Source organism: Carassius auratus, chromosome 1, assembly GCF_003368295.1.
Source record: "Carassius auratus strain Wakin chromosome 1, ASM336829v1, whole genome shotgun sequence".
In the NCBI taxonomy this organism is placed as follows: domain Eukaryota; kingdom Metazoa; phylum Chordata; class Actinopteri; order Cypriniformes; family Cyprinidae; genus Carassius; species Carassius auratus.
In genome coordinates this window covers 33,518,163-33,545,976 of record NC_039243.1, presented here as the reverse complement: position 1 = coordinate 33,545,976, position 27,814 = coordinate 33,518,163, and the positions used below count along the sequence as shown (strand labels likewise).

Here is a 27,814-nt window from a genome sequence, read left to right as displayed (position 1 = left end):
TCTATTGTGTATTTTTTCTTTTTTAATCTACTTTAAATTATGCTTTCATGTAATACGCAAGAATAATGTTAGTAAACATAAAAATTTAAAAAAGGTCATCATTTAATTAACAACTTAAGAGGAACAAAACTATAATGAGTTTTGAGCAAAATGATTGAACTAACACTTAAGCACTTTATATATATATATATATATATATATAATATATATGATTATAATAATCATTGTAGATTAAGGACGGAAAATATTCTTTGAATACCTACAAATTATGGCTTACATTGTATTATAAACCTTGATGTAAAATGGACAGGATATGTGTCTCAGAATACAATAGAAACATAACAATTGAGAATGATTACATTGTTTTTTTTTATTTAGACTTCTTTGTGTTTTAATAATTCATACATCGAAGGGTTAAAACTGTTGCTGCTTTTTCTTTTAGAGGAAAGCTGTATTAATTTGAGCACCCCTCTTCTGAAATGTAAATTTTAATAATTGTGGTCTGTTTTTCCCTCATCCCTAGCTTCCGCACAAGCAAAGGTTTGGGCTATTCTGCACACTTTGTGGGAGGATGTCTGATTGTCACCTCTCTAAAGTCCAAAGCCAAAGGCTTCCAGCACTGTGTGAAATACGACTTCAAACCCCAGAAGGTATGAATCACCTCAGCCAATTTTTTCTTTTAGCTTACCTGTTTGCACTCTTATCATCTACACTTTCCTAACTCTTCATCTTCAACTCTAAAGTGTACAAGGAGGGCAAGTTTGATATCAGAAGGAGGGTTTGTGTTAAGGCCAAGTCTGAGGATTTGTAAGAAGAAACCAAATCCCTTCCCTGCTCAGATCCCATATGCCTCCTGGAACGGGCAGGCGTCCATATGTGTGTGTGTGTGTGTGTGTGCATATAAGGAAAATCTACTTATGTTGCTCAAATTCACATTTCTAATATCAAGAAGCTTCAAAGTGCTCTAAAAAGCTTTCATGGGTTGATTTGGTCTATATTTAGAGTCCATTCCCTTCCCTCTGGAGAGGTCTTACCTGAGGGATAAGCACCTTCACTGGCTTTTCCCACCTTATAATGGAAATTAAAGAAGATCTGGATGAGGCGTTTTGCTGGAGGGTGTAAATGGACCAAAACTGTAGCGAAATTAGCGTTAGAAGATTGCTGATGAGTTTTCTATAGACCAGGGTTTTTCAAACTAGTGTCCGAGGACTCCCAGGGAACCACAAGGGGATGCTAATGTGTCTGCAAAAGATGGAAAAATGTATTGTTTGGGCTGTCACAAGTTAACATAAGATGTTAACGAAACATAATATTTTTTACATTCTTAATGAATTTGATTATTAGCATTTCATTCTGCTTTCTACTTGTATGCACGTTGATTTTCTAATCATATTGTATTTCCAAGCACATTTTACTTGAAACTGCTAATCATTTTGTCTTTAATCATTTATAAATAATGTATAATTGTTCATGACGGAATGCAAGTGAAAAACGCCTTATATTCGGGTGTGCATAATTATTAAGCAGGTTTTCTTTTAGAGATAAATTGAACCAAAAAAATAGATTTAACTTTAAATTATTAAATGGCCATGAGAAAGATGCAATACTAGAAATTGCAAAGTTAAGGCATGACCATTGGAGAGCTAAATGATGACTGGGTCAGCAGGGTCAAAAAAAACTGGTGGTTAAGAAAAGACACATTAACTGCAAAAGAATAAAGGTGAAGAATTAGATGTGAACCCATCAGGAACCCTTTAGTCTCCAGTTCCACAATTTTATACAATTTCACAGTTAAACAAATATGTTTCAGAACCACATCCTCTTGTATCACTCTTTCAAGAAGTTATCTTCAGGAATCTGGCAGTAATTTTGGGAGATCATTTTTAGTCCATCTCCTATCTTGAAAAGTCTGTCTGGTCGAGATGAACAAAACAAGACCTTCCAAAATCTACTGTCAGATTCCTGAAGATAAATTCTTGGGATTAAGGACCAAGAATTCTGATTTACTGAATGATTGTTCATAGAAAGTGGATTCCTATCAGGGGATAATCTTGTTTTGGAGCCCTGCTATAATGCTCTCACCTTTTTATGATATTCATATTAAATAAAGATGCACTGTTTTTTTTTTATAATTGCTATTTTTATCTTCTTCTACAGTGGTATATGGTGACCATAGTGTATATCTATAATCGCTGGAAGAACAGTGAAATCAGTTGCTTTGTCAATGGAGAGCTGGCATCGTATGGTGAGATCACCTGGTTCGTCAACACGAGTGATGTAAGTAGTTTCAAAAGCTCTGTTATCTCTCATTGTTCTGGTTTTTGACAGCCGTTAAGCTCGAGGCCCTGCTTTTTTTTCTCCAGAAGTGTTTTAGTTCAAAGCTTGTCGATATTTTTTAGAAGCTGCAAATCCCATAATACCCACAAACTTTAAAGGATGAAACACAACTGCATTAACAGGAGAGCAATAGCAAAACAATTGGAAAATGGAGAACAATAGCAAAAGTTAACATTTTTCGAAAACATGTGATGATATCAAAAGTCATTATTCAGTCAAATGTTGTTCTTTTCATGAACAGTGAGATCCAGAATGTAAAAATATCTTTGCATTAAAAAAATATGATTAGAATTTGGCCAGTGAGCGTGCAAGACACAGGCTTTTCTTTTGAAATTCTACAAAAGATGGACATTATTGCTAAAGGTGTCAGAATGATGCAATCACTTTCTATTTATAACATTTAAAGAGCAACATTTCGTAACAGGAAATCGCTGGTTTCTCATCTTGATTCACTAACAAGTGATACTAATACGGTTTAATGCTGTTTTATTTTATGCATGTGAACAATGAGTCTCATTAAAAAGCCATTTAAAAAAAATGACTGTAATAGGTAAAATCAGTGAGTAAATAAGTGTTGTATGAGTGCTATGATGTTCTAAAGGTTAGGGTCAGTAGGATATCCTTTGGAGAAATTAATGCTTTTATTCTGAAAGGATGCATTAAACTGATCAAAAGTGACAGAACATACATTTATAATGTTACAAAAGATTCTATTTCAAATAAAAGCTGTTCTTTTTAACTTTGTCTTTATCAAAGAATATTGAAAAAAATTATCATTGTTTCCACACACACACACACACACACACACACACACACACACACACACACACACACACACTCTCTCTCTCTCTCTCTCTCTCTCTCTCTCTCTCTCACACTCACACTCACACACACACACACACACACACACACACACACACTCACTCACTCACTCACTCACTCACTCTCTCTCTCTCTCTCTCACACACACACACACACACACACTCACTCTCTCTCTCTCTCTCTCTCTCTCTCTCTCTCTCACACACACACACTCACTCACTCACTCTCTCTCTCTCTCTCTCTCTCTCTCTCTCTCTCTCTCTCACTCTCTCTCTCTCTCTCTCTCACTCTCTCTCTCTCTCTCTCTCTCTCTCTCTCACACACACACACACACACACACACACACTCACTCACTCACTCACTCACTCACTCTCTCTCTCACACACACACACACACACACACACACCCAGTAAAGACTGGAGTAATGAAGCTGAAAATTCAGCTTTGTCATCACGGGAATAAATTATATTTTACAACACATTTACATAGAAAACAGTTATTCTAAATTGTAAATATATTTCACATTATTACTGTTTTTACTGTATAGAGAGACTTTGGTAGTGTACCAGTACTACACTTAAAACATTATGATGAATTAAAACAAAAAACTGAACTAAACCGACCTTTTCTCCTCCTGTTCTTCTCAGACATTCGACAAGTGTTTTCTGGGCTCATCAGAGACGGCAGACGCTAACCGTGTGTTCTGTGGTCAGATGGGGGCAGTGTATCTGTTCAGTGAAGCTCTCAGCGCTGCTCAGATATTAGCCATCTATCATCTGGGACCTGGATATAAGGTGCGATCCATTCTTTTGCCCAAATGGTGTATTATTTATAGATTAAAAAGAAAGTTACTGGTAAAAATCATGAGGTATCAATGTAGTCAAATCTCAAACACACAAATACTCTGTATGTATACTAAATTAATGTAAAATACAAAATGAATACTAAATGTAAATGTTTGCAGTGATATGATAATTGGAACCTTTCAGGCATGTTTTTCATTCACATCATCAATTTTGCAAAAGTGCTTTGATGAATCAGATTTAATTTCTCACACACACTTGAGAATGTGCATCATGGCTCTACTCAGCATCTCTTCTCATCTCTCTGACTGATCCAGGGCACTTTTAAGCACAGGGCAGAGAGTGACCTGCTGTTTGCAGAGCATCATAAGATGCTGCTGTATGATGGAAAGCTGTCTGCCAGCATCGCCTTCGCCTATAATCCTCGAGCCACTGATGCTCAGCTGTGTCTAGAGTCCTCTCCCAAGAACAATGCCTCCATCTTTGTGCACTCACCACACGCCCTCATGCTGCAGGTATGCTCTTCATCACACCTGGTTCACCATCCCAGCACAGCTGCCCTTACAGGGGGACCGCTCTCTGTGGACGAATGAAAACTAGCCGCTCACCATTCATTAACATAATTAACAGTATGGGCATTTTATCATCCCGCTCAGCATAATACGGCCCACACCTGTGCTGCATCCAGTTCTAAAAGCACTTAATCTAATCTGGTCCGCAGTGTCATCAAGGGAGTCTATACGCTTTTTAACATTCATATATTTATTAAATATAAATTTTTGACTCCAGAGCTCAAGAGTATGGACAGTCTGATGGCCCGTGCCAGTGTGAGAAAGTTTAAGAACAGTTTATAAAAGTGTCAGATGCACTTAACTTTGAAGTTATTCTTGTTACAATGTAATCATACATTTAGGGACTGATTAAAATCAATTAACTACATGTACTTACTTTATGGTTAGGGTTTGGCTTAGGGGTTAATTGCATGTAAGCATGCATAATTAATTGTTATTATAATAGCAAGTGCATGTAACATCTTGAAATCTTAAAATAAAGTGATACCGAAGTGTCTTTAATGCTTACTTATGTTAGCCTTGTTCCATGTGTTTCAATGCCTTGCAAGCATAAGCATTTGGTTTTGTGTGATGCATTCAAATTCTTCTAATTTAAGCATGTCATCAAGATAAAGTTAAGTTATGTTTTGTCGAAATTGCAAGAATGACTCCTGATAGTTTGGGAAGTGACACAATGGTGTTTAAAGTTAAATATGATTTTTTTTCCCCCAGTGACAGTTGTTTAACAGCAAAAGCACTGTTATTATTGTATTGCTATTTAAAATCTAAGAAATTATTATTACCGTATTTTTTGGACTATAAGTCGCTCCTTAGTATAAGTCGCATTAGTCCAAAAATACGTCATGATGAGGAAAAAAACATATAAGTGGCACTGGACTATAAGTCGCATTTATTTAGAACCAAGAGAAAACATTACCGTCTACAGCCGCCAGAGGGCGCTCTATGTCTTCAGTGTAGACTACAGGAGCAGTGAGCAGCACAGAGCGCCCTCTGGCGGCTGGAGACGGTAATGTTTTCTCTTGATTCATTTTTAGTTCGTTTCTCTTGGTTCATGACAAATTAATTTTGATAAATAAGTCGCACCTGACTATAAGTCGCAGGACCGTCCAAACTATGAAAAAAAAGTACGACTTATAGTCCGGAAAATACTGTATTTTTATATTAATATTGTGTTGGCAAGAACATTTCCAAAAACTTTATCAACTGAAGAATTGTTCTTGGCAAGCCCTGGACTTGATAACTGGATTATAGGATACATTATATAAAATAACCTATAGGAACAATAATTTAGCTTTTTTTTTCAGTTAATAAAGGCTTCTTCACTTCTGATGCTGAGCAGATGAAGCAGTTCTCTCTGAAATTTATTTTATGGATGTGCCATCTGGGAGAGTACTACTCTTTTTAGAGGCACCTAAGGACCTCACATCTTTTTTTCTGTGTTTAATTAGCCCCCGTGGATACAAAGCACAGATTTATGAAATATAAAAGAGATTTATGAATTGTATTAATGTAGAGGGTCCATTATGTTGCATAAAATGACAAAAGAAAGCTAACATCAGGCGTTTCTATGTCTCAGGACGTCAAAGCTGTGGTGACACACGCGGTTCAGAGTGCCATCCATTCTATAGGAGGAGTGCAGGTCCTTTACCCCTTGTTTGCACAGTTGGATTTCATCCAGCACAGCGGTGACGAGTTGGACTCCTCTGTCTGGTGAGAACACATCAACTCCGGCTTGGGGGTGAAATGAAAATTAGGAAAGGGATACTCAGTGGGAAAAAAAAACGATTGAACTCTTCACAGTTGTAGCCTTGCTAGGAAAAACTGAAAATTAAGTAATGTTGTCTGTCATAGAGTTATAAAACCCAGCGGATTTAAAGGAGATGTTTTCTCATGGTATGATTGGCTCTAGTACTAACATGAGTGTTACCTGGAAAACAAATGCCTAAATCAAGATTTTTTTTTTTTTACATTTTCGAAATGACCAGTTTGATCAATTGTATTGACGACAGTAACAGCAGCTATTTTTAACAACATTTACACTACAGTTAAAATAGAATAAATAATGATGTGATGTTAATGGGTTTTTAATGGGCATTAATGGGTTGTAAATATGAAACTAAAACCTCCAGTGTTGGTGGCAAATCACTGTCTTACTTGGTCTTCTTGTCATTGACTCAATGACTTTTTTTATGAATGATTCACTGAATCATTTGCTCACTCGATTCGTTCAAAAAAAGATTCATTCAGGAACGAAACAGCTGAGGGTTTCTTGGTAAAATTGAGCAAAAACAACAATACTGACAATATTGTGTCTAAAATGTAGTGTACAGTTATTGTGTAGATAATAAAGGAAAAAACAAGTTTAGTTGTATAGCTAAACTGTATAATATGATATAAATATAAGACAAAAACACATTAAGACGGCGCATCATGTTAGTCAGCGTCTGCATGCAGTGTGAGATTACTTTAAATTTAATAATTTTAATGCTTTATTTACTTGCACCAAATTAGATCATTAAATCATCTGCACTAGTGAAAATTCATGACTGTTTTACATAGAACACAAAAGAGATATTTTGCAGAATGTTCAAGCCTCTTCTTCCAAACAGAAGGCCCATAAAAGCTTACCATTTACTGAAATCTTTTCCCACCTCATTTGACCTAATTCTTATTCTAGATCGGGTCTATATGTTGTGGAAGTGACGTGACATTCAGCCAAGTATGGTGACCCATACTCAGAATTTGTGCTCTGCATTTAACCCATCCGAAGTGCACACACACAGAGCAGTTAACACACACACACACACACACTGTGAACACACACCCGGAGCAGTGGGCAGCCATTTATTATCATATTGTTAGTTCTACTCCACTGAAGCTAACCTGTTGTATGTTGTTTTTCTCTCAGTTGCACACTACTGTCATTTGTGATGGAGCTGTTGAAGGGCTCTGTAGCTATGCAAGAGCAGGTGTTGGCCTGCAAGGGCTTTCTCGTCATTGGTTACTCACTGGAGAAGGTAAGTACATTAATATGAACGTGAATATTACTTTGTGCATTGAGTACGTGGAACATGTGCATCCAAAGACCTGCTAATCCTGAAACACAAGGAAAGCGAAAACATTCTTCTTTAGTATTTGAAATAAGCTTAGACTCTTAAAATGCATGTGAGGGAGTCATTTTTAATGGAGACTTTTTATATAAAAATTTGATCATGAATGTGTTTTGGCAGTGTGTGTACACAGCTACTCTATAATGATCCACCCACTCCTTTTTTAGTCCCCATAAATCATAAGCAGTGTCTCAAAACAAGCCACGTGCTGTATTTAGCGTTGGATCTTTAGCGATGACTCAACCAGTCCTATGATAGTTATCTTCAGTTAGCAGAAGACTTTGAGGCGTCTATCCGGCAATAAGGGAGTAAGGAAATCCCATAAGTGGGAAACCGAAACGTATGCTTGAAAGAAAACGATAGGTTACTTGTGTAACCCAGGTGGAAGGGGCGTATCCCATTGTTAAATACCTCACTTAATGCTATCAGAGAACTGCATGCAAAATTATGCTTTTTTTTGCTTCAACTCAAAATTATCTGTTGGGTATTTTAAAGCATAGTAGCATATGCCTGCAGAAAAACGTGTAATGGTCAAGAATGCATAATACCGTTCATCTGGTATTATTCATAATAATAATAATAATAATAATAATAATTCCTTACATTTATATAGCGCTTTTCTAGGCACTCAAAGCGCTTTACATAGTCAGAGGGTATCTCCTCATCCACCACCAGTGTGCAGCATCCACCTGGAAGATGCGACGGCAGCCATAGTGCGCCAGAACGCCCACCACACACCAGCTTACTGATGGAGAGGAGACAGAGTGATGAAACCAATCAGCAGATATGGGAATCACACGTTAATCTGTTTTATAACCAAGAAAAACGCTTTCAATACTCAAACCTTGTCCTTTGTCTTTAACTAGATCACTAGATCAAGTCTTTCTCTTGCGCTCCGTTTCTCTGTGCACATTCATTTTCTTTCTTTTCCAGTAATTTTTTTACTTATTGTATACCTCGGGCTACAGTGAAAGGACTCTTGTGATTGTTAGGGAAGCGCAGGTGTTCTTATAAACATTAGAAACCTGAGATCGACCTCAAGGTTTGCTGTCACACAGCTCGCAGAAACTGACAGCTTGAAGCAGTCTGTTAATTCTATTTGGCTGTTATTCTTATTTTTTTTTGTCACCAAGTTTATTAACTGATTTCATGTTTGTATCTTCTTCTCAGTCATCAAAAGTACACGTGACACGACCTGTGCTGGACATTATCCTTGCCTTCGCCCGTTATCTTAGCAACCTTCCTACTGGAGTTTTGCTCTTGAAACAGCTGTGTGACCACATCCTCTTCAACCCTACCATCTGGATTTATGCCCCAGCTAAGGTATCTAAAACATGTACTCAAACCAATGCTGTTGCATCATGCTAGCTAAATGGTTGACCAATTCTTTGTTCTCTCAAACGTGCTTTTCATCGGTGGTTTAAACTGATTTGCTGCCCCCTACAGGTGCAGCTGGCTCTCTACACTTACCTGGCCACAGAATTCATCAGCACGGTCAACATTTATAACGCGATCCGCAGAGTTGGGACTGTACTGCAGGTCATGCATACTCTCAAATATTTCTACTGGGTTGTAAACCCACTGGACCGCAGTGGAATCACGCCCAAGGGTCTCGGTAAGAGAGCAGTCTGCTGTAGAACTAAACCAACTTCAGCTTTTTTTTACAATGTTATCATGTTTTTTTATTTACATTTTTTTGCGTATGTTAGCTGTTAGGGTTAGGGTTGTTTTTAACCTAGTCAAAATAACCCAACTGCAGTTTGAGGTAAATTGTAAAACACAATGAAAAAACATGATTTCGGAAAATTGCTTAAAACGGAGTTATCTGTTTTTGCAAATCATTTTGAATGCATTTGTTGCAAATTATATTAATAGCATAATAGAAATTTGATTTTTTGATAAGTCTCAAACTTTTGGTTCAGTTTAAGCTTAGTTTAAGCTCATGATGTTATAACTCATTTTGTGGTCTAGAGTCTTTGCTAGGATGTTGCAACTTTTATATTTTATTCTTATTTATAATGTATAAACACTGTCATCGTAAATATATTACCAGTATTTCCAGATAAAAAGGGCACTGCAGGTTTGCAAAAAAGGATGCTGCGGGAAATCATCCCATCCCGCAATAACATAGCAATTTGTCTTGTGTGTAATTTCCACATTTGACTGCTTTATTGCTTAAAATAAATTAGGGTTACAATAAACGAGTGAAATTTTCTCATCCATTTTTTTCCAACAGGAAAACAATCTAAAATGGTATTTCTAAACTGAATTTCCTTTGGGATGCAAAAATCTAAACAAATAAATGTATTAGTATCATCACAAATGTAGGCCCATAGAGTATTATTCACTGGATTGTTTTCTGGTTGATTTCTTGCATCAGATGGACCAAGACCAAATCAGAAGGAGATTCTCTCTCTCCGAGCGTTCCTGCTGCTGTTTGTCAAACAACTTATCATGAAGGTACAGTAGTATGACCGTGACATGCATACGATCTGAATAAATCATCTCCATCATGAGAAGTGCACTTCAGGTGATGCTTGTGTTTTGTGTAAATGTAGGATCACGGCGTAAAGGAAGACGAACTGCAGAGTATTCTGAACTACCTGCTCACAATGCATGAGGTACTGCAACGCACCTACAATACATTTCTTGCAGTCTTTTAAACCAGTATCAGTTGTCTGACCACTTTTAGTCCTTTTACTGTAAATCAAGGCAAATTATCAATTCTGTCAAGTTTTTATTAGACTGTATAGTCTGTGGTGTAACTGCCACCAGATGGCGCTTGGTCCCTGCAGCTTTCTGTCTTGTGCATGAAAAAATTGACAGTTTACCATCATGATAATTTCCATATATATATATATATATATATATATTAGTAATGCTTTTAAAAACAAATGGGGCACCGGTTTGTATGCTTTCTGAAGGAAGTGGCACCATTTACTCCACAATACTTTACATAGATGCATAAATATATATATGTGTGTGTGTGTGTGTGTGTGTCTTAAGTCTCTGGGGGATATTTGTAGCAATAGCGAAGAAACCTTGTATTGTTCAAAATTATAGATTTTTCTTTTATGGCAAAAATCATTAGGATATTAAGTAAAGATCATGTTCCATGAAGATATTTTGTACATTTCTTACCGTAAATATATAAAAACTTAATTTTTGATTAGTAATATGCATTGCTAATAATTTATTTAAACAATTTTAAAGATGATTTTCTCAATATTTAGATTTTTTTTTGCTCCCTCAGATTCCAGATTTTCAAATAGTTGCATCTCAGACAAATATTGTCCGATCATAACAAACCTCACATCAATGGAAAGCGTATTTTTTCAGCTTTTTTAGATGATGTATAAATCTCAATTTCAAAAAACTGACACTAAAGACACAAAAATGTTTTGTGGTCCTGGGTCACATATATGAATTAATTCTAATGTTAGGTTAATGCAGACAGTGCAGATCTCCTGCTTAACTCTTCTTCTATAATGATCTGAACTTGAAAGTCTTAGAGCCTTGAATGCCTTGAATAACACCTGGCTCTGACATATCATGCTTATTTTTTTTTACAGGATGATAATTTGATGGATGTTCTTCAGCTTCTGGTAGCACTGATGTCTGAGCATCCCATCTCAATGGTTCAAGCCTTCGATCAGCGCAATGGAATACGGTGAGAGCTGTGACATCTTTATTAAAAACTATTAATGAACCTGAAAAAGAAGAATTGGAATGAATCTATGGAACAATAGGAGGCCACAATACCTCATTCTCAGCAGAGTCCTGCTCAACAAACCCATAAAAACACTTTCATAGGTTCATCTGATACCTATGCTGCTCTCATATGGGCTACTAAAATGCAGGCATTTACATTTCCAAATCCTTTATAGACATGCTAGCTCCACTGACAGCTACGGGGTTAAATGTGCATGCTAGCAGGGGGGCATCTGGACCCCCAAAAGGCCTCACTTTCATTTTAGATGTGACAACCTTACTCAAATCACACTTCCATCAGCAGGGTAAAGGCAGATTTATTTTAATATGTAGACTGGATAATAGTCTCGGTTACATATGAATGTACACGTCAGCTCCGTGTCACTGTTATTTTCTTTAGACAGAGAGAAACACTGAAAGTGTTCAGTTCAACACCATATTTAAGCCTGAACATGATGGTACAGATGTTTTAGATATAGATAGTAAATATGGTTGTTTTCATGCATTTGAATAATAATACAAGAAATAAGTATTTATAAATATGTAATTTTATTTGTAGCTATAACCAAAAATACATTGTATGGTCAAACTTATTAATTTATTTTATGCCAAAATGTAATACAAATCTAAAATGTAATATTATTAGTAATATGCATTGCTAAGGACTTCATTTGGGCAACTTTAAAGGTAATTTTGTTGTGCACCCTCAGATTCCAGATTTTCAAATAGTCACATCTCTGCCAAATATCGTACTTTTTATAACAAACCATACACCGATGCAAAGCTTATTTATCCATAAAGATGATGTATAAATCTCAATTTCCAAAAAAAAATCACTTAGGACTTTGTTTTGTTGTCCACATTTATTTAGTATAATTTTCTCCATTGGTTTCTCATCAGAAATTTAACGTTGCATGTTTTTTCTCTTCTGTGAACAACAGGGTCATCTTTAAGCTGCTTGCATCCAAAAGTGAAGGGATTCGTGTGCAGGCACTCAAAGTCTTGGGCTACTTTCTCAAATATCTGTCACCAAAGTGAGTTACTTATGTATCATTTGGAATTAAGGCTGTAATAATACTGTTAATCGTATAAAACGACAGCCGTGCATGGAAATATTCATAAGATAATGTAGTCGAAGTCTGACGTCGTGTGTGAGTATTTTTCCACATGCAGTTTCTGTGGTGTTTGATGGATAAAGAGTGTGTGTTTGGTGCTGATGTTTTGGGTGCCATGTGTTTTAGGACAAAGTCGGAGGTCATGCTGGCTCACGGACTGTTCTCTCTGCTGACCGAACGATTGATGCTCCACTCGAACCAGTTCACAGTCACAACATACAACGTGCTCTTCGAGGTCAGTCTCCGACATTGATACCTTGTCGGCTTAAAGCACTTTTTAGTTTTTGACTATTATATTGTGCAGACATCAGCAAAATGTTACATTTGGTGAAAGTGCACGCTTTGCACATGTTTGTGGTGCATATGCCAGAATGCTTCGTGATCAGATTTTTTTCTAATTTTGTGGTTTCTATCCATAAAAAGTGTAAATAGAAATACCTGTATTTAAAACTCTGATTTAGGTGTTTTACGCTCTCTCACTAATTATCTCATTTATTTACATTTTTATTTTTTGTTCATTGGTTTAATTTTCTACTGTGTTTCCCCCAAAATTATGTCGAAATCCTGATTAAGAAATGTTTTTTTTTTTTTCAGGATTATGTCCCTAGATTATGATTGTTGTGAAATGTTATGCAATTTTTGTGTCTTTTATTTGCTAATCTGTATTTTGGTTCTAACCAGAACGTATGTGTAATTTTCTCCAGATTCTTACGGAGCAGATCTGTACTCTGGTCATTCACAAACAGCACCCAGACCCCGACTCCACTGTGAAGATTCAAAACCCACGTAAGTTTTATAAAACACAATCCCTTCGGCTGGCAACACCAGTGATTAAACAGCCTTACATAGCTGTTAATAAATGCAAAAAACTTTTTTTTGACTAATACTTAATTTTTTTTTTTTTTTTCATTGAAATAAATTCTTTCTTTTACCTCATTTATGTTTACAATCATTGTTTTTTATTGCTAAAAGGCTGTTACATCACATTTATCTAGACTATGCTCTTTTTGTATCGCAGGTTTACATGCCTTTCTCAGAGAAATCTTACATTTAAAATGTTATTCCAGTTGTGTCTTGTTTAAATCCAGTACAGGGTTAGGCAGCAATCAGATGCTCTGTTTTTAATGTAAAAAGTGAAGCTAATATTGTATACCGATCCATATCGGACCTTTCCCTAATGAAGCTTAACTCTGAGGTACTGTTGATTAGAGCTGTATTTACATGGAGATGTGACTATGACAGTGAATCGGTTCTAGAGCGTTCTCGTATGTGATCAGAGAGTTTCAGCTTTCTTTTCTGTGTCTCCTTGATTTGATCTGTGTTGAAGCCTCTAAATGGCTCTGATTGCAGTCTTTAGCCATGCCAGACCCAATCAAACAAACCGAGGAAGCAAAAGTTTCTTTTAAATTAAACCCCGGGACAAACCAGGACCAAAAGGTGACTGGAGAGCGAACCCCCCCCCCCCAAAAAAAAAAACAGAAAAGTGCAGAGAAACATGCAAAGGTAATTTTCTGCTAGTAAGGTTCAATGACTCTAATTGAAGTGAGTAAGGCATAGAAACAACACAGTTCTGCTGGAAGGAGTGAGAGCATTGGTTACAGATGCTGTCGTGCTCTAAACTCCCTGTGACGGCTGAAACTTGAGCTGCTCTTCTCAACCTAATGCATGCTGACATTGTCTAGATAATTCATCTAAACAACCAATCTTTCCAGTTTAAGCTAACGCTCTGTTCCAGGAAGAGTTTAGACAGTACTGACCTTAGGATGTGGAGTACATTTCTACTCCATCCACGTTATATGCATGCTATTAGCTCACTATACGCAAGTGTTGGGGGAAAAATTAAATGTATCCTTTTTATTTAAAAAGTTGCAATTTTCTTTATCCTTGCTGTTTCATAAATAATTTTTTAATATATACATATACAACAACTATTCAAAGTTTGGGGCTGGTTAGGTCTCTTATGCTCACCAAGGTTTGTTAATTTGATGAAAAATACAGTAAAAGCAGTAATTTTGATAAATAATACGGTACTACAAATTAAGATAACTTTCTAATAATAATAAAAAAACGATATATGATATATAATATGATGCTGGTTTTAGTGGTCAAGAAACATTTGTTTCATTATTATCAATATGGAAATACTTGGTATATTTATGAAAATCATGATGCAATTTTTTCAGGATTCTTTGAGGAATAGAAAGTTCTATTTTTAGAAACAGAAACATTACTTTTGTAACAAATGTCTTCACTTTTCTGATTGTCTGCATTCTTGCTAAATTAAAGTATTATTAATAATAAATTGTTTTTATTTTAAATATGCTATAACAGTTTGTGCATCTGTTGAACAGATAATGTTTGGTTATGTTGTTTGCTTCCTATCTGTGCTACCTACGACCTATTTTTTTTTTTACAGTCAATTTAGTGACTAAGTAAAAAAAGGCAGCAGGCATAATCTAAAAACTATAGTGTATAAAAACATAAACTTGAGTGAAAACTGTCCTTTTAATGCATCGTAAGCCTTTTAAAAACTAAGCTGTGAGATATAGTGTCAAATGGTGCTGTTCATGGATTAAACGCCGATATTTTCACTTTTAGAAATCCTAAAAGTGATCGCTGCCCTCTTAAAGAACGCTCCTCCAGGAACAGAAACCATGGAAGTACGGCGCATCTTCCTCTCAGACATGATCAAACTCTTCAACAACAGCCGAGAGAACCGCAGGTGAGGACACACACACACACACACACACACACACACACACACACACACACACACACACACACACACACACACACACAAACTGACACAGACACACACACACACACAGACACACACACACACACACACACACACACACACACACACACACACACACACAAACTGACACACACACACACATGTTTGTTTTTGTGTAAAGTGTGTTCATCCCATAGGTGTAATGGTTTTTATTCTGTAGAAACTGTATATTCTATCTCCCTTCACCAACCCTACACCTAACCCTAACCCTCACAGGAAACTTTGTGCATTTTTACTTTCTCAAAAAAACTCATTCTGTATGATTTATAAGTGTTTTGAAAAATGGGGACATGGGTTATGTCCTCGTAAGTCACCCTCTCCTTGTAATACCTGTGTCATACCCATGTCATTATACAGAGTTGTGTCCTGATATGACACAAAAACAAGAGCACACACACACACACACACACAGACACACAGACACACAGACACACACAGACACTCACACACACACACACACACACACACAGACAGAAAGACAGACAGACACACACACACACACACACAGACTTCATCATGTTCGTCATCAGTACTGTTTTCTCTGAAATGATGCTGTTATTTTACTAACTTGTTTTCTGCAGGAGTCTGTTGCAGTGCTCGGTGTGGCAGGAGTGGATGCTGTCTCTGTGCTTTATAAACCCCAAGAACAGCGAGGAGCAGAAGATCTCAGAGATGGTGTACGCCATCTTTCGCATCCTCCTTTATCACGCCATTAAGTATGAGTGGGGCGGCTGGCGTGTGTGGGTGGACACACTCTCCATCACACACTCCAAGGTCAGGACCCAAACACACACACAAAACATGGATGCATGTAATAAACGTTTATGTTACTTGCACTCATTAATATTTACATGCATTCACAAAACTTGGTCCATACAACAGAGGAAATGCCTTTGAAATATTTAAATTTAAATTACTATGATTAGTTGTATCATTATTTGAGCTAAAAAGCAGCTAATGAACATGCATATATATTTTTTTTTCCTCCAAATTTCACATGCACTACTTTTTTATGTTTTTGTAGGAAGTCTCTTTTGCTCACCCAGGCTGCGTTTTTTTAATCAACTTTAATCAGGGGAAAAAAAGTCATATTGTGAAGTATATTTTAAAATATTATTTATTCCCACAACGGCAAAGCTGTTTTTAGCAGCCATTACACAGATACATTTCAGAAATAATTCTGATGTTTGGTGCTTTAATATTTGGTGTTCTGGAAACATTTCTTACTAGTATCAATGTTGAAAACAGTTATTCTGCTTAATATTTTTGTGGAAACTAGGATTCATTGATGCATTTTTTTTTTTTGCAACAACGTAAATAAATGTCTTTACTATGAAGTTTGATCAGTTTAAAGCATCTTTATGGATTAATACTATGAATTACTTTCTAGCTGACCGCAAACTTTTAAATAGTGTAAAATAGTATGCTATATAATATAACAAAAATATTTGTATATAAAAGTAGATATTAGAGTGTTGGTTGCACATAATCCATATGTGCAGACATTAAACAGGAAAATAATATGACTGCCTAAAAAAAAAAAAAAGTGCACTGATGTACAACTATTCTTCTATTTTTCTCTCTCTAGTGTCTCCGTCCATCACTGTATCTCTCTTCCTTTCTTCAGCACTGTTTGCACTCTTTCACTCCATCCTGTGTTCTGGCTCTCTGCGTCAGCTATAATCTACTGGCTTTTCACTGCAGAAACATGACTGTTATTACGCTCCATAATCAACTAGACTCCTCAGATTAGAACCTCTTTAAAGGGGGGGGTGAAATGCTGGTTTTCACTCAATCTCCTGTTAATCTTGAGTACCTATAGAGTAGTACTGCATCCTTCATAACTCCAAAAAGTCTTTAGTTTTATTATACTTATAAGAGAAAGATAGTCTGTACCGATTTTTCCCGGAAAAACACGAGCGGCTGGAGGCGTGACGTGTGGGCGGAGCTAAAGAATCACGAGCACCAGTAGGCTTTTGCGTTGAGAGCGTCTGGAAGCTGTGACATTACCGTGAGGACAAAAACCTTGACTAACTTGACTGACTAAGTTCCACTTTATGTCCGTTTTTTGTTTGGTTTTTTTAAGCTGTACATGTGGAAAGTGCAGTTTGATGACAACATCGCATGTTGTTTACTTGATGTGCTTACGCGCCGATAGCTAAGTTTACAACACAGAGATATTTGAAGCAGTTTTACTCACCGCCTGCGGTTCCAACACACGATCGTGACCCTTTTTCGTTGGGATTGCATTATCCTTAAGAAATAAACGATGTGCAAATCCAGCGTCAAACTGGGCCTTGTTTGTAAAACAAGCATCTTCGAAATGCAGGGAACAAACACAAACACTTGCACAACTCCGTTGATGCTCTGAAAAAATAAACTCCATCCACTGGTCCCTTAATGCTGTTTTTTCTTTGGTAATCTGTGCAGGGTTGTCTTGCCCTGGCAACCAAAAACACACTTCTTTTGTGGCATTTCGGGACACAGACGTCACACAGAGCCATACTTGAAAAAAACTTTCCGAAACTTGTGACAAACCGGAAGGAGTATTTTTGGAGCAGAAATACTCCTTCAAACCTACAACTTAATTTTTGAAACTTTGTCCATGTTTAGCATGGGAATCCAACTCTTTAACAGTGTAAAAAACTCAGTATGCATGAAATAGCATTTCACCCCCCCTTTAATGCATTTGAGGGCTCTCAGTTTTCTGAGCTTTCTAGCTTCAGAGATGTCTATTTTGAGATGCTCTGTTGATATTGTGATATGGACGTCCGTGATTCCAAGAGTATTGAAGTCATTTGGTGTCAGACTGGCTCTTCTGGCATCGCTCCACTCTGCTTGAGTTCTTGTCTTTGGCCACTTGGGGGCGCAGCTGTGCTATGAGATGTAGTGCTCAGTGTGCTCTTATTAGCATGTACAAACTTATTATAGCTTGAGATTGACTTCAAGTGGGTTATTTCTAATACTAGCATAACCAAATAGAAATTTTATTAAAAAAAATGATTTTTTTTTAAAAAGGTTTAAAGGTGCTGTAGGGAACTTTTGTAAAAAAATATTTTTTACATATTTATTAAACCTGTCATTATGTCCTGACAGTAGAATATGAGACAGATAATCTGTGTAAAAATCAAGCTCCTCCGGCTCCTCCCAGTGTCCTATTGTCATTTGCAGAAATACATCACTCCCGGTAAAAAATAACCAATCAGAGCTGCGGTCCGTAACTTTGTTTGTGTTCAAAATGTAGAAAAATGTATATAATAAGTGAGTACACCATGAATCCATTTTCCAAACCGTGTTTTTAGCTTGTCCTGAATCACTAGGGTGCACCTATAATAAGTGTTTATATTCAGACTATTTTAGATTGCTTCGGGGGTACCGCGGCGGAGTAACACAGTACCTTTGTGATTCTTCATAGACATAAACAGAGAGAAGTAGTTCCGGCTACGATGTTCTTCCGCAAGACGCAAGCAGTTCTGTTTATTAACCGCTAGAGCGTCAAAAGTTCCCTACCGCAGCTTTAACTACATGTTGCTACTGTCTGTCAGGCTGATCAGGATGCTCTAATAAACGTCTTGAAATGTCTTGATAGCACCACAGAGTCAATTTTACAACATTAACCACTACTCAGAGATGCACAAACCAGGGAATCTGAATCAAAATAGCTTTGATTTGGTTTGATCTTGTAAAAAAAAAAATATATAAAAAAATACACACCTGGCCACAGATGCATCAAATGATCATTTTTGTCCGAACATGTTTTATTTTTATTTAAGCAGTTAGAATATTTAAAATATAAGTGAATTTTATTAAAAAATATATACATTTTTATATGATATAGTTGGATATTATGCAACATTTACTCAATCACGTTTTGATTTTGGCCCTTAATTGTAAAAAGTTTTTCCACATTTGCTACAAGTGGAGAGTTGTCTCTTCATATTAATCTATAATTGAGATTTTTTTTTACAGACAAATTACACAGTTATACTCTAAATATGAGAGAAAACACACACACACACACACACACACACGTGGCGTATATGTTCAATCACATTTCATGAAAAAGTGTGTATTTAACAAACAGGTTGCATTGTAAATAGTCTTGTTTTGGTTATATATTTAGAATATTACAACCCTCAAAACACAACTCTCTCTGAAAAACTCCTAAAAATGAAACAAACGGGTTCATTTACTAAAGACATACTTCACAAAAAATCACAATAAATGAAAACACAATCTCGGGTTGGCCTGAGCAGCTTTAAACTATTGCAGCGTGCTTTGCTTTCACTCTTTTTCATGCATACGTGTTATATTTGAGTGTTCTTGTGTTCCTTAGGTAGCTCACTGCTGAGCAAGTGCACACAAATTGATCATTCCCCTTCCTATGGGTCAAGTCTGTAATAGCTTTTTTGTGCTATAATTGCACAAGATTAATGCAGGGAAGGTCGTGTTCTGTTTACAGCGTCACTGCTGGGATCTAAAAACAGAAAAGGGGGTTGTGCGTATGAACGGGAAAGGTACAGCAGCACAGAGATGCATGCATCTGCTGAGGGAAAGAAAATGCACAAAAAACTCAATTGCAATTTTATTGTCCAGCGTGATAGATTTCCTGCCAACTCTGGAGTAGGAGAGCTGTTTGTCACTGTAGCTTTCCCTTTCAGCTGCAGGGGCCGGCTGACTCTGTGTGTGTGTGTGTGTGTGTGTGTGTGTGTGTGTGTGTGTGTGTGTGTGTGTGTGTGTGTGAGAGAGTGAGGAGGAGAGACAGAAGCATTGTGTGTGGAATTGAAAGATGTATGTTTGCATCTTAGAGATGCACAGTATATGTGAATGCTATTTATGGTTTTTAGGTTGTAATATAAGGTCTCCAAATCTCCATATATGTGCACATTTAAAATTAATCTCAAATGGCCTTTACAATCATAAGAACAAGCCCTCATAAATTCAACCAGCCTTTTGGGAACCCCCTGGTAAATAAATACATGCTCTAGGCAAACATACATTAAGACAAGCATGCAAAGCTTTTTTTTTTTCACTATTCAGTTGTTCCGTCTGAGTAAATGTATTGTTAGAATATAGATATTAAATATTTCTTAAATACATTATTTTAGAACAGAAATGTGCAATTTTAATTTTAGCAAGTGTGCCGTTGTCTGATTGTGTTTTACTGGGCATGATGTGTGTGTCAAAGGAGATGAAGTCTCGTTTCCTGCTCATTGCTGGCTCCTGGCCTGCTGACATCACAGCTTACCCAAGGTGCCCCTGTTCCAGCACTGTGCATAAATGAGACCAGCTCCACACAGTTAGTGTAGGGACAGATTTCATCTGGGAGTCATCACCTTGTGAAAGACCTTCATGCTTTCATGGTCAGCACTCTTCTGTTCCACTGTAAGGAACATATTCCTTCAAAAGTGACAGCACTTAACTTTTATAACAACTTTACAGATCTTCTTCATGCACCAAGAGCTTGTAACACTCCAAAGAGAAAGGAAAAATTTTAATCGCATCATTTGACCCCTTTAATTAACTACTTTTAATGCATAAAAAAAAGTCTCTGGATCAAGATGAAATGCACCACTTTTATTCAAAACGTGGTACACTACGCAGTTTTTTTGCTTGCCTGTCTCTCCTGAGTCTCTCTCTGTGTACCTTTACTCCACACTCATGCAAACAGCTATTTATACTAGCAGAGAAGAGAAGGGTTTCAGTCTGATGACCACATTGATTTTTACAGGAATGGAATCACATTTAGCTAATCCAATTAGAGCATTCGTAGGGTCCCTATTTCCTATTTTGCGGTTACTCACTATCTATTGATCTAAATGAGGTTCCCTACCAGCTCTACTGTGAGTATCTGTGGCTAACTGCTCCCTGCTGATCTAAGATCAGTGATTTTAAGCATGGTTTCTGTCTGTTGCTGAGCTTGCAGTCTGATGCTCGATGAATCTTCCTTTGAATCAGGGATTTTTCATTTAGTAAAATTATCATATTAAGGTGAAGTTCAAATTTTGATATACCCAATGCATATATTGTAGTTTTTTTTAAATACAGTCAATTATTAATATTTTTCTTAAAGGTAATTTGAAAAATGGACGTGCATTAAGTTGTATAATTTGGCAACCATATACCCTGGTGATGCAATGCTCATTGTGATGAAACCTGCACTGTATTCTAAGATTTTAGGTTTTTCCATGCACCACATATAGAGAGCAGACCAGAATAAATTAGACCAGATTGAAACTGATGTCTAGCTCACCCGGTGGCATTCAGGCTGTGTTTCAAAACCACATTTCTATAGTTAACGCCTTTCCAGAGTAACTTTATCTCTACGACACGCCAAGGGCTCACATGTGTACCGTTTGCTGGTTATAGTAAGATGATGCTTTTCTTGTGATGTAATACTTTAATGGTATAATGCGCATTGTAGCAAGCTGCCAGAGAATGAAGTGCTTGAACAGCATATTATATACTTACTGATTCTTGAAGATAATACCTAACAGGATAATATGGAGCCTCATGTGCAGCTTTTAAACCAGGGGTATATAGGAGTTTTAATTTTTCACTTTCACAAATCCTGAAATGTCTCGCTTGCCCTCCAGATATGTTTGGACATTCATTCAAAATTTTGAGTGGCTTTATCCATATATTTCTCTTGCTTCATTTGGTACCCAATCACAAAAGAGGGCAGTGTATGTCTAAAAAATACACCGTTTGGATTTAATAGCTAAATGTTAAATGCCGTATTGAGCCCAGACTAATAGTCTTGCCTATTCCAAGGAAGAGACTCAGGAGAGAAAGAAAACGAGCAAACAGCCATGGATTACCCATCAGACCACACAGAAGATTAATGGCCAGGCTTGTAGCAGGCTAATTTAGAACAATAACGGCCAATTAATTACATATAATAAGGCTTCCGTGCCTAAATGCAAATGCTGGCATTGGTGTGGAAGCTGCAAGTTGTTTCTGGTTTCCCCAGTGGTGTGTTTGACTTTCTGTCTGTTGAGATCTTATCTCATCTTATCAGTTAGTTCTCGTCTTCTTATAGTCTCTCGTCTTCTTAAGTCTTAAGTCTCTGGGGGATATTTGTAGCAATAGCCAAAAATACATTGTATGGGTCAAAATTGTAGATTTTTCTCTTATGCCAAAAATCATTAGGATATTAAGTAAAGATCATGTTCCATGAAAATAGTTGGTAAATTTCCTACTGTAACTATATCTAGACGTAATTTTTGATTAGTAATCTGCATTGCTAAGAACTTCATCTTTACAACTTGATGAAAGATGATTTTCTCAGTATTTAGATTTTTTCTTTTTTTTTTTTTTCAGATTCCAGATTTTCAAATAGTTGTATCTCAGACAAATATTGTCATATCACAACAAACCATACATCAATTGAAAAAGTAATTTATTTATTATATACAGTATAAATCTCAATTTTGCGAAATTAAAACTTAAGACCGATTTTGTGGTCCAGGGTCACATATGCTAAAATAATTACATCTATAAGGTGCATTTGAACTGACAGTTTGATCGCCTAAAGTTCTTGATTGCTGCTAATTTATTTTTATTTTTTATTTTTTGCTGCTCTACATAATTAACATTTCTCCGAACACTCTTACTGTCTGTCTCGTCAGGTCACCTTTGAGGAACACAAAGAGAATCTGGCCCACATGTTCGTTGAGTACCAGCTGATGGGTTCTGAGGGAGGATCTGAAAGCAGAATCAGAACAATATCTGGCACCAGTCATGATTCTCAACTCCTCGCCTCAGCCAACGGTGAGCTGAATACAGAGGAGAAAGCACCATCTACTGTAATCGAGCTACGTGTGGAGGAGAAGGTCACCGATCAGCCCGGAGACAGTGAGGAAACGAGGACCCAGATCCCGGTCATAATGTCCAACATTCTGGCAAGAGATGAAGAAGAGAGAATGACAGAAGCCTCATCACCACAGAAAGGTGATGAAGGTGGACAAGACACTACAAAAGAAGCAGGAAAGGATAATGAAGTGAAAACTTTGGAGGCTAACATTGATGGAGAGCTGGAAAGAGTTGAGGCTGACATCACGATGACTGAAGGTAGAGCTGATTCAGACAGTATTCAGACTGAAGCTGTGAAGATGTCAGATGAAGATGATGGTAAAACAAGCACTGCTGGAGATTCTTCTCTTGAAGCCAAAGTGGAAGAAACCTCTGATGCTTCTCCTCATCAAGAGACCAGCACAACTTTGGCCTCTGTCACGAATGAAGATAGCACCGATGTTTCCTCAGTCAGCAACTTCGTAAAGACCAGCGACGACAGCACAGAAGAGTCTTCTTTTGTTTCAGCCACAGCCGGAGAGACTGACGACAATGGTTCTGAAAAGGAAGATGATGGGAAAGAGACAGAAAAGAATCTAGAAACCGATAAAGATGTGAAGCCACTGCAAAATGAGAAAGTAGAGGAAACCGAGGATGCATCAGCTGCCATGGAGGAGGTGGATTTAAACCAAAGCACCTCCACCGATGAGCCCAAGCTTCACACAGAGACGACCGCGTCTTCAGCTAGCCCTAGCACTGAAAGCATCTCGCAGGATCCAGGAAATATGCAAAACACTCTGAAGAAAGCAGAGACCTTAGCAACTCAAACCAAAGAGATTAAAATCGCTAGACTGGATGTGTCAAGTGTGGCCTCGGACACAGAGAGACTGGAGCTGAAGGACGCCTCGACAACAGTAAGTGTGAATTTGAAAATTGAAAACTTTGACTTTATAAATATTAGAATAACAAATGCATCTTCTGCAGAACCTGAGCCCAAATCAGCCAGCTGCCTCAAGTCCCTCAGCTCAGGGCAATGAGGGCTCGTCTTCAGCCCGCTCCACCATGTTCCGGATCCCAGAGTTCAAGTGGTCTCATATGCACCAGCGTCTTTTGACCGACTTATTGTTCTCCATCGAGACCGATGTGCAGATGTGGAGAAGGTGAGAGAAGCACAGAGAACCAAAGAAGGGATAAAATACCTCTATATGTTTCTTTTTGTAAAAATCACCAACAAATTTGCATCAGGTTCGAGATGGTCCTGTGAATTTGTCCATTAGAACTTCATACAGTGCATGTTTTACAACTCGCAATACTACCGACGGTAGAAAATAGACATTTTTTGTTCTGTGAAATTATCCCTTAGGAGATAAGTAGAAATATTTTTGGCTAATCGACAGATCAACATACTTGAGAGTCAATAATTTTCTGATTTGTATACAAACACTTAAAATACACTTTTTGTAATATTGAAGTTGTATTACTAACTCTTACTTTAAATCACACAATTATATTTATACTCCAATACATTTTTTTGAAACAAACATGTAAATGGTGTTTGTCACAAAATCTTAACTGATTTATTTGAACATAAATTAAATATTGAAGAACAGTAATAAAATATACGTTATGAATATGTCACATCTCTATGTCCTCTCTAGACTTGTTTTTCAAGCTGAGAGATTGAGAGATTACAGGATACAGATTTACTCGTATCTTCAGATGTTCATTCGTGTTTATTTCATGCTGTAACTGCTATTAAAGCAGAGGAGACGATCTCTCACTCCATATTAAACAGCGACAAAACAGTATTAATTATTTGAATATTGTTATAAAATGGACAGAATTTGAAATCTGATACTTTGTATCATATGAAAAGTAACAAATAACAAAACCTATTGCAATTTATTGGATGGGAGGTGTGCTACAATGAACCGTTCATTATCTGACAGGCTACACTAATCGATTCTTGGGATTTATGAATCGATATAATTTCATAAAATCGAGATATCTATGTTTTACCCAGCCTTACAGACTATAATAAAGTAAAATAAATAAATTTCATAATTTATTTTCCTCACTTCTCTCCGCAGTCACTCCACTAAGACAGTTATGGACTTTGTGAACAGCAGTGAGAACGTGATGTTTGTGCACAACACAGTCCATCTAGTCTCTCAGGTGGTGGACAACCTCATCATGTCCTGTGGAGGAATCCTTCCTCTGCTGTCTGCAGCCACCTCTTCTTCGGTTAGTATGTGTGTGTGTGCGATCTTCACCTCGTATTACATCAAAAACCAAAAGAACCCTTTACAAGCAGCAATGCTGTCTACATGGGATGCGTCAGGATGGCTCAAAACTTTAAGTTACTGTTCTCTATCTGACTTATTCCATCCACTTGTGCTACTCCTGACAAAAAAACTGTTAGATTAATTGAATTAATCCACCCTTACTCAGCTATTGGTTGGACATATAAGTTTGACAGAGTTTACTAGTAGACCTCAAAAGATTTCAGCAGTGTTCTTGTCAATAATACATGTTATTAGTTATTAGTTAAGGTTATTTATTAATTTGATTATGCTTGAAGCTTTCAAAAATCAAGTCAATTTTATTGTGTTTTATCGAAATATAGCATATAAAATAATGCATTAATGTGAAACAACAACAACAAACAAATAAACATGCACATTTTTATAAAAATGGAATAACTTACTCTAACTTGTGAAAGCTGTCATTCTTGTATGGAGCGACGGATGAAACTAAACCCAGCATATCTGTTTCTTATCGAATTTCCGCTTTCATTGAAGAGGTCACGGTACAGAAGTAAAATAGGTTTCAGTTTCATGTCTTAAAAAACAACAACAAAAGATTTTTACAAGACCCTTGATGGTTTTCCATTCCTTTCACATAAGGGATCAGTCAAGTCTGAGTGAACCCTAAACTCATGGTGTGTTGAGTGAAGATGCTGCTGATTATGAAGGCTGTAGTTACAGTAATGATGACGATGATGATGATGGCACTGTCTTGCAGCATGAGCTGGAGAACATCGAGTCGTCTCAGGGTTTGTCTGTGGAGGCGTCACTGATGTTCTTGCAGAGGCTGATCAATCTCGTGGACGTGCTGATCTTCGCCAGTTCACTCAACTTCACTGAAATTGAAGCCGAGAAGAACATGTCTTCTGGAGGAATCCTAAGACAATGCTTACGTCTGGGTACATCTCTCTTTTTTATTGTAGTGTGTGCATATCCCTGAATCAGTGCCTCATCTCTTTTTGCCATCCTACTCATTCTCTGTTAGATAGTTAGTCCTCCATCTTTAAAAAAAAAAACAAGGTTCTGCTTCTACAGCTCTCTTTGGGTCTTTCGCTCAAATGACTAGAAAGCCTAATGGAAAAATCTGGTTGGTTCCCATGTTGGAATAATACTTTTAATCTGAGCGTTTAGGAGTGTACATTTGTCAGTTGTCAAGGTATGAGACGATAGACGGTTGGGTAGAGACATACCCATGCACATCAAACACACATTATTGTGCAGTTCAAACTCATTAAAGCAAACACACACATATAGCATGCATAACATCAAATTAAATGCAGTAAGATGATTTTTCTGCACCACAGTGGTGGAAACCTGGCCAGTCGACTTCTAGTCTATTTATACAAAATAGTAGCATTAGTTTAAAAGCTTTGGGCAATTAACTGAAATATTTTTAGAGATTAAAATAAATGTTTTCTATTTTAATATATTTCAGAATTTTGGTGGAAATTGTGATTTACATTCAAATATAATTTTTTCCATCATTATACAATTTTTACTGTGACTTTTTATAAACTTATGCATATATAAAAATAAATATATATCACACTGACGCAAACTTTTGAACAGAACTGTATTAAACTTTATCGCTGCTTTTCGAGATGTGCTTTTAAATGACTAGATTTACGACAATCTGTCAGGTGCACATTAAAACATTTCATAAACTTACACACTGAAGGAGGGACTGAACCATATCTAGAGTCTAAAACATCATAGAGATATGACAGAGGGGTGGGCTTTTATTTTTTTAGCAGTAAGCAGCCACCTTTCAACCACATTGCAATGTCTTAGAAACTACCCAAGACACCCTTGAGACAACACTGCAACACACAAAACACCTAAGAAATGCACATAAACTTCCATAAAGTCTACGTATGGCTTCAGTTTTCAAAGGTTTCACTCTTAAAATGGTATTTTAAGCCCTTTTTCATTGTCATGCAACGACCTTTTCTCATGTTTCCTTTAGTCTATATATCTTTTCGCTCTTGTACCCTTTCATCTCTGTGAGGTTGTCTTCTTCTCAGTATTTCTAGCTCTCTCTCTCTCTCTCTCTCTCTCTCTCTCTCTCTCTCTCTCTCTCTCTCTCTCTGTCCCTCTCTTACATGCTCTCTCTCTCTCCTCAGTGTGTGCGATGGCTGTGAGAAACTGTCTTGAATGTCAGCAGCACACTTTGGGTATGTCTGGTGCAGAGAGCAGCCGTGGACAGCAAAGCCTTCTGGGAGCCGCCAAGTCTGTACCAGGACAGGCAAGTTCAACATCTTGCCAAGGATACCTCTCTCTCTCTCTCTCTTTCTCTCTCTACTTTCCAGATGGTAATTTTAAATAGAATCCTTTTGCTCAATGGCCCGTGGTTTGATTCTTACAGTTCCAGTAAAAAATAAACCCCTTTTCTCTTTAATGTGTGGTGTAATTTACACTCCACACTCACAGCTCATCTATTATTTAGA

The 27,814-nt window shown here is 37.0% G+C and overlaps 1 protein-coding gene across 1 annotated transcript in view; it reads left to right on the top strand.

The window, feature by feature from the left end:
* LOC113108419 (lipopolysaccharide-responsive and beige-like anchor protein) overlaps positions 1–27,814 on the top strand; it is a 146,360-nt gene that overhangs the window by 24,637 nt on the left and 93,909 nt on the right. Inside the window, exons 6-26 of the mRNA XM_026271549.1 lie at positions 524–650; positions 2,158–2,277; positions 3,807–3,953; positions 4,280–4,477; positions 6,111–6,244; positions 7,443–7,551; positions 8,815–8,967; positions 9,091–9,259; positions 10,025–10,104; positions 10,203–10,265; positions 11,217–11,314; positions 12,297–12,389; positions 12,597–12,705; positions 13,175–13,256; positions 15,069–15,192; positions 15,849–16,041; positions 22,899–23,975; positions 24,046–24,221; positions 25,152–25,305; positions 26,086–26,266; positions 27,491–27,612. Coding sequence (XP_026127334.1) covers positions 524–650; positions 2,158–2,277; positions 3,807–3,953; positions 4,280–4,477; positions 6,111–6,244; positions 7,443–7,551; positions 8,815–8,967; positions 9,091–9,259; positions 10,025–10,104; positions 10,203–10,265; positions 11,217–11,314; positions 12,297–12,389; positions 12,597–12,705; positions 13,175–13,256; positions 15,069–15,192; positions 15,849–16,041; positions 22,899–23,975; positions 24,046–24,221; positions 25,152–25,305; positions 26,086–26,266; positions 27,491–27,612 — 3,709 coding nt within the window. The remainder of the gene's footprint in view (positions 1–523; positions 651–2,157; positions 2,278–3,806; positions 3,954–4,279; positions 4,478–6,110; positions 6,245–7,442; positions 7,552–8,814; positions 8,968–9,090; positions 9,260–10,024; positions 10,105–10,202; positions 10,266–11,216; positions 11,315–12,296; positions 12,390–12,596; positions 12,706–13,174; positions 13,257–15,068; positions 15,193–15,848; positions 16,042–22,898; positions 23,976–24,045; positions 24,222–25,151; positions 25,306–26,085; positions 26,267–27,490; positions 27,613–27,814) is intronic.